The sequence below is a fragment of the Engystomops pustulosus genome, chromosome 9 (genome assembly GCF_040894005.1).
Source record: "Engystomops pustulosus chromosome 9, aEngPut4.maternal, whole genome shotgun sequence".
Classification (NCBI taxonomy): Eukaryota; Metazoa; Chordata; class Amphibia; order Anura; family Leptodactylidae; genus Engystomops; species Engystomops pustulosus.
This window is the reverse complement of record NC_092419.1, coordinates 10,296,996-10,318,999: the sequence shown is the minus strand read 5'-3', so window position 1 is coordinate 10,318,999 and position 22,004 is coordinate 10,296,996. Positions and strand designations below refer to the sequence as shown.

At 47.3% G+C, this 22,004-nt stretch overlaps 1 protein-coding gene across 9 annotated transcripts; it reads left to right on the top strand.

The window, feature by feature from the left end:
• Window positions 1–1,457: 1,457 nt before the first annotated feature.
• Window positions 1,458–20,398, top strand: LOC140076805 (distal membrane-arm assembly complex protein 2-like). 9 transcript variants are annotated; one of them, XM_072123529.1, is made up of 7 exons: window positions 1,458–1,519; window positions 3,921–4,084; window positions 4,718–4,798; window positions 7,860–7,999; window positions 9,318–9,480; window positions 12,754–12,923; window positions 18,288–18,422. In XM_072123529.1, exons 1-6 carry the CDS (start codon window positions 1,502–1,504, stop codon window positions 12,914–12,916), a joined length of 729 nt encoding a protein of 242 aa, XP_071979630.1. In that variant the 5' UTR covers window positions 1,458–1,501; the 3' UTR covers window positions 12,917–12,923; window positions 18,288–18,422. The 9 variants fall into 9 exon arrangements, with proteins under 9 accessions (XP_071979630.1, XP_071979629.1, XP_071979627.1 ...); XM_072123528.1 differs by having other exon boundaries at window positions 18,234–18,367; XM_072123527.1 differs by lacking the exons at window positions 1,458–1,519; window positions 3,921–4,084; window positions 4,718–4,798; ... (1 more) ...; window positions 9,318–9,480; window positions 12,754–12,923 and adding exons at window positions 14,835–14,964; window positions 19,297–20,398 and having other exon boundaries at window positions 18,288–19,161.
• Window positions 20,399–22,004: the final 1,606 nt, after the last annotated feature.

The window sequence follows — 22,004 nt, the reverse complement described above, 5'->3', positions numbered from 1 at the left end:
TATTATATGGGTGCTATACAGCGAGGGCACCTCCCCTGGTATTATTATATGGGCGCTATACAGCGAGGGCACCTCTCCTGGTATTATTATATGGGTGCTATACAGCGAGGGCGCCTCTCCTGGTATTATATGGCGCTATACAGTGAGGGCACCTCCCCTAGTATAACATGGGCGCTATACAGTGAGGGCACCTCCCCTGGTATTATTACATGGGCGCTATACAGTGAGGGCACCTCCCCTGGTATTATTGTATGGGCGCTATACAGCAAGGGCCCCTCCCCTGGTATTACATGGGCGCTATACAGCGAGGGCACCTCCCCTGGTATTATTATATGGGCGCTATACAGCGAGGGCACCTCCCCTGGTATTATTATATGGGCGCTATACAGCGAGGGCACCTCTCCTGGTATTATTATATGGGCGCTATACAGCGAGGGCACCTCTCCTGGTATTATTATATGGGCGCTATACAGCGAGGGCACCTCCCCTGGTATTATTATACGGGCGCTATACAGCGAGGGCACCTCTCCTGGTATTATTATATGGGCGCTATACAGCGAGGGCACCTCTCCTGGTATTATTATATGGGCGCTATACAGCGAGGGCACCTCTCCTGGTATTATTATATGGGTGCTATACAGCAAGGGTACCACCCCTGGTGTTACATGGGCGCTATACAGCGAGGGCACCTCTCCTGGTATTATTATATGGGCGCTATACAGCGAGGGCACCTCCCCTGGTATTATTATACGGGCGCTATACAGCGAGGGCACCTCTCCTGGTATTATTATATGGGCGCTATACAGCGAGGGCACCTCTCCTGGTATTATTATATGGGCGCTATACAGCGAGGGCACCTCTCCTGGTATTATTATATGGGTGCTATACAGCAAGGGTACCACCCCTGGTGTTACATGGGCGCTATACAGCGAGGGCACCTCCCCTGGTATTATTATATGGGTGCTATACAGCGAGGGCACCTCTCCTGGTATTATTATATGGGCGCTATACAGTGGGGGCACCTCCCCTGCTATTACATGGGCGCTATACAGCGAGGGCACCTCCCCTGGTATTATTATATGGGTGCTATACAGCGAGGGCACCTCTCCTGGTATTATTATATGGGCGCTATACAGCAAGGGCCCCTCCCCTGGTATTACATGGGCGCTGTACAGCGAGGGCACCTCTCCTGGTATTATTATATGGGCGCTATACAGTGGGGGCACCTCCCCTGCTATTACATGGGCGCTATAGCCCTTGTGTGGGCACATGGATAGGGCACCAGGGCTGAGAAGCCCCCCCGCCATATGTCGCTATTGCCTCTCATTATCTGCGGGGAATATGGCGGCTGTAATGTGGAGAGGTGACACCGTATATATTGTTATACTGAGGGCCCGCCCATCACTATCCTCCCCGGGAATGTAAGCCACGCCCACCTCGGACAGGTTTACCAATCAGCGTTCCGGGGAAGTGAATTGTCATCACGTGGTCTATCTTCAACATGGCGGCGCCCGGGCTGGTAGGTCAATGCTGGGAGATACTTGTGTGTAATGTTTAGGGGCTCCGGCGTATATCCCGGTGTATGTGCGCGCTGCGATAGATAGGAAACGGGGCGCGCGCTGTGATCTGATAGAATTAAGCAAGCCAGGTGCTGGGTTACCGGATAACAGATTCGTCTCTATTCGGTGTACTACGGTAGATAAGCTGCCGACACATTGTATTACCTGTAACAACCAATCAGCGCCCTGCTTTATTTTTGTGACTTGCTTTGCGATAATGTTAGCTGGAACCTGATTGGTTGTTATTGGTTGTTATTGGCAAGTAATAAGTGTTACATGTATTGCCCTACACCCTGTTTAGTGTCTTTAACCCTTTTTAGGTATCGGTGGAGATGTAACAAAAAAATACAGGAGCAAACCGGGTCCCAGCAATCAGATTCGAATTTTATGACCTGAACATTCTCTTTTAAAGAGGTTGGAAATCCTGGCTATTTTCTTCCAAAAACAGCGCCTCCCCTGACCACAGGGTATTGCAGCTCATCTCTATTTGTATCTACACGGCTGAGCTGCAATACGAGCACAGATCATGGTCAGGGGTGGTTTTTTTGGAAAAAAGCGTCTAGGATATTTAAGCCCTTTATCGTTAGTTGTATGTAATTGGACCCTTTAAACAAGGACTCTGACTATCAGAGAACACGGCCTTCTCCATTGGAGTGACATTGGGACACAGCAGCAGGAGACCCCATGAGTCAATGATCCAAATGTTGGTTGTATTAAAGGAAACCTGTCATCAGGAATCTGCCTATTAACCCCTTGCTGCAAATCGACGTAATAGTACGTCGGCACGCTGTAAGGGGTGCATGGAGAGAACTCACCGACTGAGCCCTCGCTATATACACTGGGTGTTTGCTGCATATTGCAGTTATCACCCTTAATCGTTGCTGGCACCAATCATCTTGGCTGCGATCACCCCTCCCAGTGGCATCATCGAGGAGCGACGATCTATCACCATGACAGTCTCGGGTCTTTACAAGACCAAAAGACTTGGCATTTCTGAATATCTGTTACAATGTATCGGTGGCTGTACTGTAATATGACAGTATATAGTGGGATCCATCAGACATCGGGGTGTCTGCAAAATAGTAAAAATAAATAAGTTAAAGGACATCTACCACCAGGATGAAGGATTGGAAACTAAGTACTCTGACATAAACGAAGTACTCTGACATACTGGTGACTGTCCCTTCTGCAAGGATGCGCTTTTCTTTTAGCTTCTTATTCCCTGGTTTTTACAAAAGTAGGCTTTTGATAATATGCAAATAAGCCTGAGGGGCTCCAGGCTCCATAGCTGTTAATGGAGCCTGGAGCCCATCATATTAATTTACATAATTTTTAAAGCAATTTTTTCTTAGAACAAGGGTATAAGACGCTAAAAGAAGAGCTGGTCCTGTGAGAGGGGGCACACACCAGTATGTCAGTGTGCTGAGTTTACAATCCTTCATCCTGGTGGTAGGGCAGCACTGTGGCTTAGTGGTTAGCATTACAGCCTTGCAGCACGGTGGCTTAGTGGTTAGTATTACAGCCTTGCAGCACTGTGGCTTAGTGGTTAGCATTACAGCCTTGCAGCACCGTGGCTTATAGTTAGCATTACAGCCTTGCAGCATGGTGGCTTTGTGGTTAGCACTACAGCCTTGCAGCACAGTGGCTTAATGGTTAGCATTACAGCCTTGCAGCACGGTGGCTTAGTGGTTAGCATTGCAGCCTTGCAGCACTGTGGCTTATGGTTAACACTAAAGCCTTGCAGCACGGTGGCTTAGCGGTTAGCATTACAGCCTTGCAGCACGGTGGCTTAGCGGTTAGCATTACAGCCTTGCAGCACTGTGGCTTATGGTTAGCATTACAGCCTTGCAGCACGGTGGCTCAGTGGTTAGCATTACAGCCTTGCAGCATGGTGGCTAAGTGGTTAGCACTACAGCCTTGCAGTGCTGGGGACCTGGGCTCAAGTCCCAGGGTCAACATCTGCAAAGAGTTTGTATGTTCTCTCCCTGTTTGCATGGGTTTCCTCCAGGTCCTCCGGTTTCCTCCCACACTCCAAAACATGCTGGTAGGTTGATCAGATTGTGACCCCCATGGGAACGGGGACCGATTACCGTGAAGCTCTGTGCAGCGCAATCTGTGCACTATATAAATAATGGAGTTATTGTTATTATTATTATTACTATTATTATTAGATGTCCTTCAATGAAAACAAACAAAAAAACTAAAAGTTCAAATCTCCCCCTTTCCCTAGAACTAATAAAATCATAACCATGTTAGGTATCTCTTATCACCGGATGTATCATAATAGGTGGATTCCTGATGATAGGTTCCCTTTAATCCCTTTAACAAACCTATGACTTCACAGTATGTTCTCACCTGCAGAGCTCCAGAGTGCTGCCCGCCATCAGACGTTACACGACCTCCTCCGCATCCTCTGACACCAAGGAGAAGGTCCTGCAGTATCTGAAGAATAACGTACCCGCAGTTCAGACGATGATGAAGTGGAGCTCCAACTTCAAGCTCTTTACACTTAAGGTTAAGAACAAGTACGTGATCTATAGAATATGGATAATGTCCATCGGCGCCCGGGATGGGAGGAGGGGGTGAAGGCTGCTCGCCCCCGCCCCTCTCCATTGAAATACATGGTGCACAGCGCCGTAATACAGGGGAGAGATAGGACATGTCCTATCTTTTCCCGGGTTCGGAACGGTACCGTTCTATACCGCGCCGTGCACCCATTGCCAGCCTATGGGGGACGTGTATACTTCCCCAAATGGTCGTGTGAATTCTCCCTTAGTAAAACATGGCTGATTTCTTCCTGAAGCAGCGCCACAACCTTCTGCAGGCTCTGTGTGGTATTGCAACGTGACTTTTATTTGGCTGACAAGAGTTGAGCTTCGGTGTCCGACCTTATACAAGAAGCCATGTTTTCTAATACCACACAACTCCTTTACTTCTGATTAACCCATTGTTGCTGAGGTTTTTATTTCTACTGTTTTGGGGACTGTACAACATTTAATCAATTTTTATAAAAAAAATGTTAGGTGAAAAAGTGGAGATTCTGCCATTTGGATGCAATTTACAAAGACGAAAAGTAGAACTGGTGTAAAAGAAATGAAGTTATGTCTATTGAAGTAATCAGTACAGATGTAAAATAAACTTTTTTTTTTTTTTCCCAGACATTATTTTCAGACGGAATCCATGTACGGAAAAAATGCTGCTGCTGCCTACTACACACTGGAGCAGAGGGGAGGCGTGAGGTGCGTCCTGTCTTCCATGGTGACCGGGAGGGCTTACTCTGCACTTTTTATTTAAAGAAATCTACCATTTGTATCTACCATATGTATTGCGAACCAAACATACCTTGAGAATGCTGCAGCGACACTGATGCAGAAACATATCTTGTTTAATTCCTGAACCAAGTGGTTTTGCTAAAAAAACAATGATAAAATTCAGGACCTTCAGAAAGCTTGGTCTTGCTGGCTGCCTAGATAAACACATTACACAGAGCTTCCTAAACTGTCCAGACAGGACTAATTAACCTAAGTTGGATGACTCATACACAGCAGCCAGGGGATGGTGCAGTGATTGATTACTTCTGCCTGTCAGGCACAACACAGTGATTACATCATTCTCTGAAGCAGGTGCATAATTAGGGTAAGAGGAAAAGTACCGGGGCAGCCACAGGAGTGGCAGAGCCTCATTATCATAATTATATGATTGTTTTTCCAGCAAAACCACTCCGTTTAGGGATTAAACAAGATATGTTTCTGCATCAGTGTAGCTACAGCATTCTCAAGGTATGTTTGGTTTATAATGAATAAAAGCAAATGGTAGATTTCCTTTAACTCCTTAAGGACATAACCCTTTTTCATTTTTGCGTTTCCATTTTTCACTCCGCACTGTATATTTTATAATTGTAGCTCCAGACAAAAACATTTTTTTTTGCCCCAGTTTCAAACTTTTTTACTGTAATGGGACCAAGGATTATCAATAAAGCTTCATTACAGACACCTTACAGCTGATCATTGCAGCCTGGGACTATAGTAACATCCAGAGAGGTCACCAGAGGTCACAGTGGGCAGAGGGGTCCATCTGTAACTAGGGGTCGTCTGTAAGTTGGGTGTCCTTAAGTAGGGGACCGCCTTTACTGGAAAAAAAATCCAAATCCAGTGAAATTGCCAAAAAACCCATGTTTGCACTATTTTATATTGGGCCCTTATTTTACATCATTCACAAATGACACCTCCCTTTATTCTTGGGGTCACTAGGTTTTATTATGTTTTAGTAGATTTAAAAAAAATGTTAATCTTTTGTACAAAAATAAATGATTTTTGTTGCCATATTCTGAAGCCATAATGCCATGTGTTGCAAAATGACAAAAAAAGTGGCAATTCAGACATTTTTCAGCGCTATTTTGTGTTACGGGGGTTCACTGCCGGGAATAACCATTTTTATACTTTGATAGATGAGGCATTTTGGGACTCGACAATACCTTACATGTTTATGATTTTATTTTTATTTCAGTTCTAATGAAAGGGGGGTGATTTGTGCTTTTCAGTTTTTATTAATTTTTTTTTTTAAATGTTCTACTGTAAATAGAAATCTACCATTTGATTTGATGCATTATTAACCAAACATACATTGAGAATGCTGTAGCCACACCGATGCAGAAACATATCTTGTTTAATCCCTGATCCGAGTGGTTTTGCTCAGACAACAATTATAAAATTAGAACCTTGGGAGAGCTGGCTGCATACACAGGAGCTGCCTGAACTGTCCAGACAGGACTAATCAACCTGAGCTGGATGACTTGTACACAGCAGCTGGGAGATGGTGCAGCGATTGATTAGTTCGGCCTGTCAGGGACAACACAGTGAATACAGCGTTTTTTGAAGCAGTGCATAATTACGATACCATACAACTTTATTGATCGAGGGATGGGTGGGGGGATTGTTTTGTACAAAGTGTCCAGCATAGTGTTACAGTAAAACGTTACCTAGATATAGCTACATAGAGGGACGTTTGGCACACAAAAATATTTAGCAAATAGACTTTTGGGAGTTGCTCAGCTTGGATGCTACTCTGTGCTTTTCTTAAAGGGGATTTCCCACAAACCAAAATTAGGCCCCATCCATGTTATTGCCGAGCGGTGCGCTCACCAATCTCTGTCAGCTCCATAGAGATTAATGGAGCAGAACCTTCATGCGCCGCTGTCTACTCCATTACTCTGACGGAGCAAAAAGGGGTCAGGCGGTGGTTCATGGGACCTCATTGGACCCCTCATTTTCGTGATCTGTGGAGGTCTCATCACTGAGACCTCCACTGATCAGCAAGTTAGGCCTTATCCTGTGGATAGGGCCTAACTTTTGTTCGTGGGAAATCCCTTTAGGTTACTAGTTAAGTAATTAGTTAGAACAATACATTACAGGATGGTACAACACGACATACTACGGGGCTACAAGCACGTTACACGCTTATAATTATCACAATAGATACAACACGGGTCATGGCTTATATGCCGCTTACCTGAGCTTAGCTCGGTATAGGGATAGCGCTGTGATGCTACTGCCGGTGGATGGCCCCCCGTACCAGCTCTTAAGCTTGCTGCTACTCATGCCACCTTGCCTGCGCTAGGCCTCCCGTCGGCTGTACCTGAACATGAGTATGCGGCTCCTAGTGCTTCAATAGATGTAGCAGTGTTACACTACTAGTGTTATGGGAAACCTCCAATAACGCTAGCAGACACTGCCGCGCTGTAGACTAGAAACGCCGGATCGCTCTCAAAGCGACCTGGTGTATTCATGAGGGGGCGGGATTAGGGGCAGTGACTGCTGGATGACGCTCGGCAGTCACCGCTGGCCTATGGAGTGGGCGGGGCAGTCCAGGGAAGAGGCAGCCCCCTCGGACCGCCCCCTCACGAATACGCCGGACCGCTTTGAGAGCAGTCCGGCATTTCTAGTGTACAGCGCAGCAGTGTCTGTTAGCGTTATCAGAAGTTTCCGATAACGCTAGCATTGTAACACTGCTGGGACTGTTTAGTAAGCAGCTCCTGGTGCCGTTTTTAGGGGTGACCAGTCCTCTTTAAGGCTATCATTGCAGATTTTGGTGCATTAAAAAAAAAGTCTATAGGAGAGTGAAAATCTGCATCAGATTTGCGCCATGATGTGCATTTGATGCAGATTTTTGCTTGGAATGACGTCAGATCAGGCGAAACAAAACGGGTAAAGATAAAAACACATTCCGAAAATCCACATAAAAAAAGCTTGGGTCTCGGCTTTCCCAGTCAAACCTTATATTATGTCATATTTTACCTCCCAGGTTCAAAGGTCAATCTGAGTGGTTCCGACCAAACGAGAAGGGACGCTACACCTGGGACTTTATGCAGCACAAGGATGTTCCTATAGAAAGCCTGGACCTGAGCGGCACCATGGTGACCTACATGGGGCTGACAAACATAGGTGAGGGGTGACATTTAAAGGGAAAGTTTGTATGGTCACTGTGACTTTCAAGAAGACATAGGGGCTTATTTACTAAGGGTCCGCGGATCGCATTTCTGTCGGACTGTTCATGGTTTTTGCGCCAGCTTTCACGCAACAGGGGACAGGCCATCGGACGATCCGACTGATTCGGACTGAGCGCGGGATTTAATATTCAAATTGTGTTGCATCCAATGCACTTACATGCACCAGGAAGAAGAAGGTGAACTCCTGGGATCTGAGCGGGGAAGCAACACATGCAGGATATCGGGCGCATGATCTTAGTGACTCCCCGCACAGCGCATTATACACGGACAATGCACTTACATGCACCAGGAAGAAGAAGGTGAACTCCAGGGACCTGAGCGGGGAAGCGACACATGCAGGATATCGGGGGAACGATCTTAGTGACTCCCCGCACCGCGCAATATACATGGACAATGCACTTACATGCACCAGGAAGAAGAAGGTGAACTCCAGGGACCTGAGCGGGGAAGCGACACATGCAGGATATCGGGTGCATTATCTTAGTGACCTCCCGCACAGCGCATTATACATGGACAATGCACTTACATGCACCAGGAAGAAGAAGGTGAACCCGGGGGACCTGAGCGGGGAAGTGATAGATGCAGGAAATCGGGCGCACGATCTTAGTGAATCGGGGCACAGTGCATTGAAGTCAGACAATGTACTTCAGGTGAACTCCGCCGGACGGGTAAGTAAATGTGCCCATAATGTTTCAGTTCATCTGACTTAAGACCTCTGCTTGCTGTTAGTGAAGGGTGATAAAGTACAGAAATATCGTCAATATTCCATAGTGTAACATTCTTTATTATATTTTTAGACCGTTATAACTGTATTTGTCCTTTAAGATTTTAGGATGTTTGCTTTTGAGATGATTCTTTTTCGAAAGCCAGTCCTAATCTACCAGCATCACAATGATCCAGGCTTATGTGATTCAGATTTTTGATCAGGGTTTGCAACTTTGGCGTCTCCATTCACTGACAGCAAGCAGGTTTCTTGAAAATACAAGGGAAAATAAAAAGTTAATATATAAAATATATAAAAAACGTGTGATTTCTTCCAGAAGGGGCACCACATCTGGTCATAGGATGCGTTCAGAAAGATTGATATGGAAGAGACAGAGGTGCAGTACCGCACCCATCCTGTGGATAAGTGTGGCGCTCTTTCTTGAAGAAAGCAGTCATATTCTGTTGTTCTACATTTTGATCAGTTTTTAGTTGTAGAGGAGGATAGGAGTAATGATGTGTAATGGGTTTTCTAACTTTGTGCCGCACAGATGGACTGCAGGAGCTGCGGGAGCTGAACCTGAGCCGCTGCCATTACATAGATGATTGGGCTTTAGGGCGGCTGCACGTATTTAAGGATTCCTTAGAAGTCTTATCACTGGCTGGATGTCCTCAAGTGACGGAGAGAGGACTGGCCACCCTGCACCATCTACAGTGAGTGCCCCCTGTGTTACGCCTGTCCGCTTCCTGGTGCTCTATAACGTATACTTAGAGAATATCTGTGGCCTGAAGGTTTTAGGATTCGTCCGCTGCACACCCCCGTCAGTTTCACACCAGCGCATCTCCTTGGGCTATCACTTGTCTTCATAGTTCACATTGGACAATGACCAGCAATAGATCTCAGTTTGGCTGATCATCATCCCATGACTGCACAGGGTGGGCCAAATGGGCAGTTGCCTAGGGCCCTCAGCTGCCATGGGGCCTTTACCTTTAGATTCTCTCCAGAAATCCAAAGATTCTCCCAGAAGCAAGACATTGAACAAGTTTGAACTTTTTCAAAGGTGTCTCGTTAACAGTGCCCACATCCGCTACATCCTGCAACTGCTGCTGTAGCAGAGACGTGGCTGCTGACCCTCTGTGTTTAGACAGGGACGGGTTTGGATGAAGAAGGATGAATTTATCATTGTCCTCATTTGAAGGCTGTGACCCTTCCCTATACATGTGCATTACTTTTTATACAGTAAGGAATCAGAAACAGCATCGCTAATATAAAGAGGCAGTGCCTGGTATTACAGCTTAGCTCCTATCACTAGAATAGGCTGAGCTGTAATACAAGACACGGCCATTAGACCAGTGTGGCGCTGTAATACCAGACACGGCCATTAGACCAGTGTGGCGCTGTAATACAAGACACGGCCATTAGACCAGTGTGGCGCTGTAATACAAGACACGGCCATTAGACCAGTGTGGCGCTGTAATACACGACACGGCCATTAGACCAGTGTGGTGCTGTAATACAAGACACAACCATTAGACCAGTGTGGTGCTGTAATACAAGACACGGCCATTAGACCAGTGTGGTGCTGTAATACAAGACACAACCATTAGACCAGTGTGGTGCTGTAATACCAGACACGGCCATTAGACCAGTGTGGCGCTGTAGTACCAGACACGGCCATTAGACCAGTGTGGTGCTGTAATACAAGACACGGCCATTAGACCAGTGTGGCGCTGTAATACCAGACACGGCCATTAGACCAGTGTGGCGCTGTAATACCAGACACGGCCATTAGACCAGTGTGGCGCTGTAATACCAGACACGGCCATTAGACCAGTGTGGCGCTGTAATACCAGACACGGTCATTAGACCAGTGTGGCGCTGTAATACCAGACACGGTCATTAGACCAGTGTGGCGCTGTAATACCAGACACGGTCATTAGACCAGTGTGGCGCTGTAATACCAGACACGGCCATTAGACCAGTGTGGCGCTGTAATACCAGACACGGCCATTAGACCAGTGTGGCGCTGTAATACCAGACACGGCCATTAGACCAGTGTGGCGCTGTAATACCAGACACGGCCATTAGACCAGTGTGGCGCTGTAATACCAGACATGGCCATTAGACCAGTGTGGCGCTGTAATACCAGACATGGCCATTAGACCAGTGTGGCGCTGTAATACCAGACACGGCCATTAGACCAGTGTGGCGCTGTAATACCAGACACGGTCATTAGACCAGTGTGGCGCTGTAATACCAGACACGGCCATTAGACCAGTGTGGCGCTGTAATACCAGACACGGCCATTAGACCAGTGTGGCGCTGTAATACCAGACACGGCCATTAGACCAGTGTGGCGCTGTAATACCAGACACGGTCATTAGACCAGTGTGGCGCTGTAATACCAGACACGGCCATTAGACCAGTGTGGCGCTGTAATACCAGACACGGCCATTAGACCAGTGTGGCGCTGTAATACCAGACACGGCCATTAGACCAGTGTGGCGCTGTAATACCAGACACGGCCATTAGACCAGTGTGGCGCTGTAATACCAGACACGGCCATTAGACCAGTGTGGCGCTGTAATACCAGACACGGCCATTAGACCAGTGTGGCGCTGTAATACCAGACACGGCCATTAGACCAGTGTGGCGCTGTAATACCAGACACGGCCATTAGACCAGTGTGGCGCTGTAATACCAGACACGGCCATTAGACCAGTGTGGCGCTGTAATACCAGACACGGCCATTAGACCAGTGTGGCGCTGTAATACCAGACACGGCCATTAGACCAGTGTGGCGCTGTAATACCAGACACGGCCATTAGACCAGTGTGGCGCTGTAATACCAGACACGGCCATTAGACCAGTGTGGCGCTGTAATACCAGACACGGCCATTAGACCAGTGTGGCGCTGTAATACCAGACACGGTCATTAGACCAGTGTGGCGCTGTAATACCAGACACGGTCATTAGACCAGTGTGGCGCTGTAATACCAGACACGGCCATTAGACCAGTGTGGCGCTGTAATACCAGACATGGCCATTAGACCAGTGTGGCGCTGTAATACACGACACGGCCATTAGACAAGTGTGGTGCTGTAATACCAGACAAGGCCATTAGACCAGTGTGGCGCTGTAATACCAGACACGGCCATTAGACCAGTGTGGCGCTGTAATACCAGACACGGTCATTAGACCAGTGTGGCGCTGTAATACCAGACACGGCCATTAGACCAGTGTGGCGCTGTAATACCAGACACGGCCATTAGACCAGTGTGGCGCTGTAATACACGACACGGCCATTAGACAAGTGTGGCGCTGTAATACCAGACAAGGCCATTAGACCAGTGTGGCGCTGTAATACCAGACACGGCCATTAGACCAGTGTGGCGCTGTAATACCAGACACGGCCATTAGACCAGTGTGGCGCTGTAATACCAGACACGGCCATTAGACCAGTGTGGCGCTGTAATACACGACACGGCCATTAGACCAGTGTGGCGCTGTAATACACGACACGGCCATTAGACCAGTGTGGCGCTGTAATACACGACACGGCCATTAGACCAGTGTGGCGCTGTAATACCAGACACGGCCATTAGACCAGTGTGGCGCTGTAATACCAGACACGGCCATTAGACCAGTGTGGCGCTGTAATACCAGACATGGCCATTAGACCAGTGTGGCGCTGTAATACACGACACGGCCATTAGACCAGTGTGGCGCTGTTATACCAGACACAAGCGTTAGACCAGTGTGGCGCTGTTATACCAGACACAGCCGTTAGACCAGTGTGGCGCTGTAATACACGACACGGCCATTAGACCAGTGTGGCGCTGTAATACACGACACGGCCATTAGACCAGTGTGGCGCTGTGTCTCGGAACTTCCTAAAACAAAAGTGGACAACCCCTTGAACACTGTCGTGTTACTTCAGCTTCCATCTGCTACTTCCGTGGCCTAATGTAAAGTACTTTCCTCAGGAACCTGAAGTATTTGGATCTATCGGACCTGCCGTCTGTCAACAATAAGGGACTGGTGCTGATCCTCCTGGAAGAGGTGCTGCCCGCCTGTAAGATTGTGGGCATCGCTTATACAGATGGGCTACAAGCAGAGGATGCGCCCGCTGCTGAGAGCATGAAATGAGGCTCAGGTGAGGGGGGACATGCATTTTGGGATAACATTTTAAAGACCTGTGGTCACCCATTTTTAAGTTTTTAATGTAGATCTAATTGGGATAATAATAAATGGGGAAGGGCGTCCCCCTTGTTATAGGAGGGGGGCGAGTGATTAAGCTTCACCCATTTTTTGGCCCAGGACATTGTCCAGAAAATATGGCTACGAGGTTTCCAATTGACTCACTTGACTCTGTTGAGCCGTTCCTCCGTTATTCCTCCTAAAAGCTGTTGAATAAATTGACAACTGGGTGTTACCAGTTGGGGGAGTGTCCAAATGCAAATTGCTGTTGACAACTCAATGGACAAGTAAAATGGCGGCACAGCTGTCAGGTCATTTATGAGGTTCCAGTCGGAATAATTGAGGAATGGCTGAATGTATAACAAAATAACAAAGACGCTTTAAAATGTTTTTTCTATCTATCGCATTAGCCGGGAAAGCTGCTCTGTCCTCTAAATTATCTCACAGACGAAGACTACATTCACACTGCCGCTACAGTACAGCGGGCACACGGCGGCGCCGGGGAGAGGAGGAGGGGGGAAGTGCTGCTCACCCCCGACCCTCTCCATAGAGGAACATGGTGCACGGTGCCGTATGCCGGGAAAATTTAGGACATATCATTTCACGGGGTACGGTGCGGCCATTGCCGTATTTAGGCCGTATATACGTTCCCCATACGGCAGTGTGAATGCAGCCTAAATAATTATATGGTGGTAGAGCTGCACTCACACCTCCGCCATTCCTTGCTAGCTTGAAGGCATTGTACCAACTGTGTAGGATATCCCCTATACACAAGATGGGGGGTAACAAGCTGATCGGTAGGGGTCCCAACAGATCACAAGAATGGGACCCCCAGCAATCAGGAAAAAAGAGGTCCAGTTCTCACTAATAGGTGGAGCAGGTCGAGCATCCATACTGCCGCTCCATTCAATTCTATGGAAGTGCTGGAAATTGTATATCTGCCACTCTCATAGACAGTGAATGGGAGCGCCGTAGATACCAGGCGCTGTGCTTAGCAATTTCAACACTCCGTTACAATTAAATGGAGCGGGAGTAGGGGCGCTTGACCTGCCGTTCCACCTATTAGTGAGAACGGGATCCCTGTATTCCAGCATTTATCTTATCCCCCCCGCCTGTGTATAGGGCATCACTTAAATACAGGCAGTCCCCGGGTTACGTACAAGATAGAGTCCATAGATTTGTTCTTAAGTTGAATTTGTATGTAAGTCGAAACTGTATATTCTATAATTGTAGTTCCATTTTTGCCCCAGTGACAATTGGAGTTTCAAAATTTTTTGTTGTAATGGGACCAAGGATTATCCATAAAGCTTCATTACAGACTCCTTACAGCTGATCATTGCAGCCTGGGACTATAGTACCATCCAGAGAGGTCACCAGAGGTCACAGGGTGCAGAGGGGTCCGTCTGTAACTAGGGGTCGTCTGTAAGTCGGGTGTCCTTAAGTAGGGTACAACCCCTATAATATTTATGCCGCCTGATAAGGTGATTTGCATTGTGGGAAGAGTCCTTTTCACTACACTTTGTGCCATAACATAAAAATGAACATATAAATAACTAAGTTCAGGATACATGAGGACGGCGCGGTCATGTGACAGGAAGTGCATGTATGGGAGATCTGTTTATTTCACCACGGTAACCCCACAGGGCGATATTTAATGCTAGCATTTACGTTGCTGCAGGAATGGAATAGAAAGTAAGATGAATGTTAGTATATGGCTGACACAGCGCGGTAACTACAGGTTACATCCTATACATTGGAAAGATGGACATATTTTTATTTATAGTGCAATACAAGCTTTGTTGTCCATAGCAGCCAATCAGAAGGCAGCTTAAATGACACGATCTGCTCTTGGTAAATGTAAGCTGTGTTTTGATTGGTTGCTATGGGCAAACTGGAGTATGGATGTGGTTACGTACTGATCAGTAGGCCCGACGTTCAGAGGGGACAGATAGAAGCCAATGTTCTGGGTCTTACTACAGAGACGACTTGTAGGAAAGGTCCTAGTAAAACTCTTGTTGTCTACGTTGATTATTGAATACATGGAGTCTGATCCAGGACTTGTACCGCCTGCTCAATTTCCTTCTGTGTTATGTTAGGGAGAAGAAGTCACGACAAATATTGGGGAATATGAATAGAGGATCCGACTACACAAAGTGTATTTGTAGTCTGTTGTCATGGGACACGTACATGATCGGTAGCGTTAGAAACACAACCTCCGGATTTCCCTTTTTCGGAGGATGAGATTGTGTCATGTGCAGATATTTGCCAGACATATCATGTGTTTGCATTAAGCCTTAAGGAGGACTCCAACGTAGATGAGCCGGGACAGGGGGTAAATGTATGATCACTGGGGGTCTGACCAACGGGACCACCAGTGATTGGGGGATCACAGCGCTTGAGTGTATATTCACCCAGTGTCCATTTACGTCTGCAGGACGTCCCATTGAAGTGAATGGAGAGCACTCACTTTAGGGGACTACGACTCCCCGCTTCTCCTGATTAATAGGGGTCCACAGGATAGTGTATTATGGCACAACCATCTAAATCCATCCTGATAAACAACTTACTCATAGATGCAGGCACCGAGACTGTGGTATCTTCTTATATGTGTTATCCATGGCCTCCTTCCTTCTAAAAACAACCTTTAAAAACTATGCTAATAAGCGAAAAGGGCTCCAGGAGGCGTTACGAGAGCCTCTCCCTGCTGTAGCTACAATGGCTGTTATACTGTCTTCCCCTTCCCCACTGCCTGCTTGTAATCCTTGCAGGGTAACATCATGTAAAGCTACAGCACAGAGAGCTTATTAGCATGCATAATTATAAAAGTTGATTTTAGAAGGCAGGAGGCCATGGATAACAAATATAAGATTACCATAGTCACGGTGCCTGGATCTATGAGTAATGTCCCTGATTTATCAGGATGGATTTTGATGATGGCTGTTAAGGACTTAAAGGAAATCAATGGTGGGATATTTAGCATTTTATACAGCAGCCATTTTAAAATTATGCTAATTAATCAGGCTCTTCACAGGCCTTACCAGAGCCCCTCCATGCTGTTGCTTCACAAGCACTGTGCAGGAGCACCCCCCCCCCCCCCCCACTGTGTGAGATTACATCAGGCGGAGTGAGGAAGTGCTGTGGGAGCAGAAAAGGAGGGAGAAACAGTGTAACAGCCTTTGAATCTGCAAAACACTGGGGGTTCTGGTAATTATAAAAGTTGATTTTAGAAGAAAGGAGGAGATAGATAAGAAATACTCATAGATTCAGGCACTGTGGCTGTGGTAATCTTCTTGTAAGTGTTCATCATGATGGATTTTGATGGTAGATTTCATTTAACTCTTCTTTTGCACTGCGGCATCTCCTTTTCAGCAGTATCGGTCATCCTGAGCTTCCTGGTTCATGGATAAAGCAACCTTACTGCCCATAAATCAGTTGCACATCAATAGAGTATGAAGATGTATATGCCTTTCAGAGTCTAGGGAAAGCTGAGTGCCAACCCCTAGGGGTTCCGTAATGGCTTCCATTAGGTTCTGCGGTCCCATGCAGAACATTAAATTCTGGAACTGATCACCCAGGTTCATCCTTTGCTGAATAATTTATCTCTGCTGAGACTCTTGGAGAATAAAGTCACTGGTGAGACGGGGAGGAGGAGAGATGGAGGGAGGGGGAGACTGCTGGGTATTGTACTGTACAGGGAGTGGCGAGTCACTGAGCCGATGCTGGAACTATCTGTGCCACATCTGTGTAAGGTAAGTGGCTGTGCCCGCTGCATGGCTGGCCTCCACATTAGGGCAGGAGTCCATTAGGGCCGTGCTATAATGGGATGATGAATATTCCAGTGTATGTAGATGGGATCCGCTGCAGCGCCGGGCTCACCGTGCCAGCTACGAGCCGCCGCTCTCCCCTAGTCATATATCTGAGCCGCTGGGAATTATACTCTACAACTAGAAGAGTCAGGACCGGCCATTAGGGAAATGGTAATTGGCCTGAATTCTTCATAGCAAATGTAAAAAAAGTGACAAAATGATGTGAATTGTTATAGTAGCAGAACTGCAGCTGTGATAGGGTAAGATTATTGTCCGGGACCTGTTGCTGACACATTGTGACGACACACTGTCCTTAAAGATGTTTGGATGTGCCGGTATCAGTCATCTGGGAAGTGATATACATGTAATATTACTAAATCAGCTGTCGGAACCAGAAGTCTTAGTGTCGGACCTCTCTCTGCTATAGATGGATAAATCTACCACCAAAATCCACCATGACAAAGCAGGGACGTTACTCATAGATCCAGGCAGCGGGACTGTGGTATCTTCTTATATTTGTTATCCATGGCCTCCTCCTTTCTATTATCATCTTTTTAAGATTATGCTAATGATCCCGAGGGGCTACCCTAGCCCCTCTGTGATGTGGCTTTAAAGACTGTTACACTGTCTTACCCTTACAGGGTGCCATCGCCTGCCTAATCCTACTCTTGGTGTCCATCCTGTGGCTCTCCACCTGTTGTGAAACTACAACTACCAGCATGCCCTGCAGTTACCAGGTGGTTTCATGGCAGATGAAGAGCCAAAGATTTAAAGGAATTCTGTCACCAGATTTTCCCTACCAGCTCCTGAGGTCAGGTGTGAAATGTCCTTTCTAGAATTCCCTTTTTGGTGAAATCTCACCTATTTACCCATAAAAAATTCTCCTTCAAAAAGCATGTGAAAATCGGCAGACAAAAGTCAAATTTGCCTGAGATGAGTCACTTTTAGAGGTTGCAGGGAGAAGCTCAAATCATTCTCCCGATCATCATTTCTATAGCATCTAGAAACCTGCTGCTTCGTCATATTAGAAAATGTTGTGATTGGAGGGACAGAGTTAAAAACATAGTTGGATATATGTGATCTGCATATAAATCTCGATCTGTAGCTCAGAAAACCACAATCCTGAAAGATTAGATTCTTATCTTTAATATGACGTGAGCATCATGAGTCTAGGTGCTATAGAACTGAAGATAGGGGCATCGGAAGTGACCCTCCCCCTGCAGCCTCTAAACTTGACTCATCTCTGTAAAATGTGACTCTTCTCTGCTTATCGTCCAATGACTTTAGATATTTTTTTATAGGTAAAAAGTGAGATTATACATAAGAGGGAAATTGTGTAAGCACATGGTGGGGGCAGGGTAGTTAAAGGGATCCTGTCACCAGATTGGACCTCATTAGAGACCCCTGTGCTATTTGATATCATGAAATCTAGTGTAACCCTTTCTGTTTATTTCTTGCAGCGTCTCCTGTACCTTCTGCCGGACTAATGATTTATCTGTGTGATATTTTTCCAGCCCGTTCCGCGTTTCGCCATGGTGAGATGCCGGAAGTTCAGCATCTCGGTGATCGCCCTTCTCGCTCTCCTTACCATCAAAATTTTCATTGACTTGAATTACCCTCCTCTCCTCTCCTCTGATCCAACGTCTGTTTCTCCAGAACCTGAAAAGAACCCACTGCCCATGTTGGAGTCTTTACAAGACGATGAGGCGTCCGCCATGACCGCCCTTCAGTCTTTGGCACAGAACTTGAGAAAACTGGTGCCCCCGTCCGGGGCCTTTTGGAACATTGAGCAACTTCAGTTACTGGACTTAAAGAAACCTTGGGCATGGACCTGCAGCAAGTCCACGACCCAGATAAAACGGGTCGAGTCCTATCCAGAACTCTTATTGTCCTTTGTAAGTCAGGATCATTGCCGGAACCATAGGATGATCATCAACCAGCCAGACAAGTGTCCAGGCAATAGGACCTTTCTTCTCCTGGCCATCAAGTCTTCTCCTCAGAACTTTGCCCAGAGACAGGCCGTGAGGGACACGTGGGGGGCGGAGAAGAACTACGAGGGGAAGTACGTGCGATTAGTCTTCCTCCTGGGCACGGTGCCCACACTAGATCTATCACCTCTCCTAGGCTACGAGAACAGCCGCTCGCACGACCTCCTCCAGTGGGACTTTGCAGACACCTTTTTGAACTTGACGTTGAAGGACCAGCTCTTCTTGGGTTGGGCCAAGACTTATTGTGCCAGAGCCACCTACATCCTCAAAGGGGACGACGACGTCTTTGTCCGGACGCCCAACATAGTGCGGGTTCTGTCCTCACTGGGCAGCCATAGGCATCGCACGCTTTATATGGGACACGTCGTAAAGTTGGCCAAACCCTACAGAGACCCTCACAGTAAATACTATATCCCCACATCGTTCTACCTGGGGATGTATCCGCCCTATGCCGGGGGAGGTGGGTACCTGTTTTCTGGCTCTCTCACCCCGTGGCTCTACTTGGTGTCTCATTTTGTGTTTCCGTATCCGATAGATGACGTCTACACGGGAATGTGCTTTATGGCTCTGGGGGTGAAACCAGTCGGACACCCGGGATTTAAGACGTTCAGTATGCCGAGGGAGAAGTCCTCAAGCTGCTCGGAGAAGAGTCTACTATTAGTGCATCAAAAAAGCCCACGAGAAATATTAAAGATGTGGGGGGAGGATTTTGAGACCACGAATCAACAGTGCTAATAGCGGTGCCTTATTACACTCTAAACTGCCCCCCAGTATTCCAGTGCCTCTACTGCCCTGACACCCCCCCCCAGTATTCCCGTGCCTCTGCTGACCTGCCCCTCAAGTACTCCCATACCTCCAGTGACCTATCCCACCCCCAGTATTCCTGTGCCCCTACTGACCTGCCCCCCAAATACTCCCGTACCTCCACTGACCTGCCCCCCTAGTATTCCTGAGCTTCTAATGACCTGCCCCGACCCAGTGTTCTCGTTTCTCTACTGACACACCCCTCCAGTTTTCCCGCTCCTCTAGTGATCCGCCCCTCCAGCATTCCTGCCCCTATAGTGATCCGCCCCTCCAGCATTCCCGCTCCTATAGTGATCCGCCCCTCCAGCATTCCCGCTCCTCTAGTGATCTGCCCCTCCAGCATTCCCGCCCCTATAGTGATCCGCCCCTCCAGCATTCCCATGCCTCTACTGAATTCCACTTCCCCCACCCTAGTCTTCCAGGACCTCTATTGACTTGCTCCTTCCATAGTATTCCCGTGCCTCTGACAACTCCCCCTCCCCCAGTAGTCCCTGTGCCTATACCGACACCCCCCTTCATCATTAGTCCCGTGCCTCTGATGACTGTAGTCCCCGTGCCTATACTGACACCCCCCCAGTAGTCCCCTGAGCCTATACCGACACCCCCTCCAGTAGTCCCATGCCTCTGACAACTCCCCCCCCAGTAGTCCCTGTGCCTATAATAACAGCGCCCCCCCCTCTAGTAGTCCCGTGCCTCTGATGACTTCCCCCAAGTAGTCCCCGTGCCTCTGCTTGTCTTGCGGTATGTGAATGCAGTGGCCATGGCCTCGCACGTGTGATTTCGGGGGCCTGGATGAATGCCCTTTCTAGGGAAAAATAAAAATAGACTATTTATTACAAGGGTTTTATCTATTGTGAACATTCACCGAAAATATATGGATTCACGTCCAATTTTCTGCACTTTTTTTTTTCAATGATCTGTGTTGCTGCATTAATAATTCAGGAATGAGAAAAACTTGGCGGTTTTATATTAAAATGAGCTCCTCGCCCGTCTATGGGTTGTCCTATTAATGCAAATAGGACCGGATTGCATTGCCACACCCACAGACCATAGTTTTCTAATTCTGGACAATCCCTTTAAATTTTGTTTACATTGTTTACATACATGGAGAAAAGGTAAATGTACTGGTTTCTTTTGCCCGAATGAGTTACTTGTGTATCTGTAGATATGGAGATAGATGCCGATGTCTATAGCGGGAGGGAGAGGTGATATATTCCTTGTTACGCACTGAAGAGCTGCCACTGTGGTCCACAATATTCTGAGAATTCCTCGGATATGCTCTGTGCATACAGTGCCGCTCATTATTATAGTGTTAATTAACGGGTTAAAATCCTCAACTCCCAGCAGTGCGGCGCAGGCCCCATAGCGGCTCCGCGGCTCCATTAACTGGTGTGGAGCGCAGTCATTAGAGCGCAATTATAGGGAAACATGGGGAGCGATGGTGGTCAGGCGGCTGGAGACCGGTAATTGGCGGAGACCCGGCGCGGCAGCGCTCACACGTACCGATCCATTACTAAGAGCCATTATACACGGGGGGGGGCAGATAATGGGGTGCAGAGGGTTAAAGCCACTACACAGGAAATAGAGATTACACAAAGGAGAAGGGATCCGAGCTCTTAACCCCTTCTATGCATTGTAGAAGCCAATACCTACATTTTTATTTTTGGTTTATTTTGATGGGGAAAGTGCAGACCTTAGTTAGTTTTTTTTTTTTTTTTGGGGGGGGGGGGGGAATTATGGTTTTACACTAATATAATAATGTGGGGCCAGCACCAACGTTGATATTTCCCAATACTGTGGCTAGGGGATAACAATGTGATCAATGGGGGTCCTGAGAATTATGGTCTCCTCCTCACTAAGGTGGCTGTAACGTATGCATTGTCAACTGAGAAGAGAAGATTTGTCCAATGCATGCGTTAACGCTTGTTAACACTATGTTTATGCACGTGTTTTGTAAACGCGATGGTGACGGCAATGGAATTAGACAAATCTCCTCTTCTCAGCTGCTGTGATGCGCTTGAAAACGCATGCGCTACCGCCACGTGTGACCCCAGACTTGTAGGAGGAAATTAAGCATGCGTCCTGCCACTACATTGAATATTATGGGAAATTGCTGATCACAGCGCTCTGATATCCCTGATAAGAGGGTCAGTGACACCAGAGCGCTGTGCTCTACATTTTCCGGTGCTGCTGCTGTATTGGAGGAATTGGCAATACACATGCTCGACCTGACGCTTCATTCAAATCGGGAGAACAGGACCTACCCCCCGTTGGTTGTCTCAGCAGCCATACCTGGTACAACCCGTCAGGGAGATTTGGGGCACCAAACCAACTGCAGGTCCTTAACCCCCTTCAATCCCAACTTTTTTTTTATCCGTTTTTTTGGAGTTTCCGTTTTTAACTCCTTTCCTACCACAAGCCATAACTTTAAGATTTTTT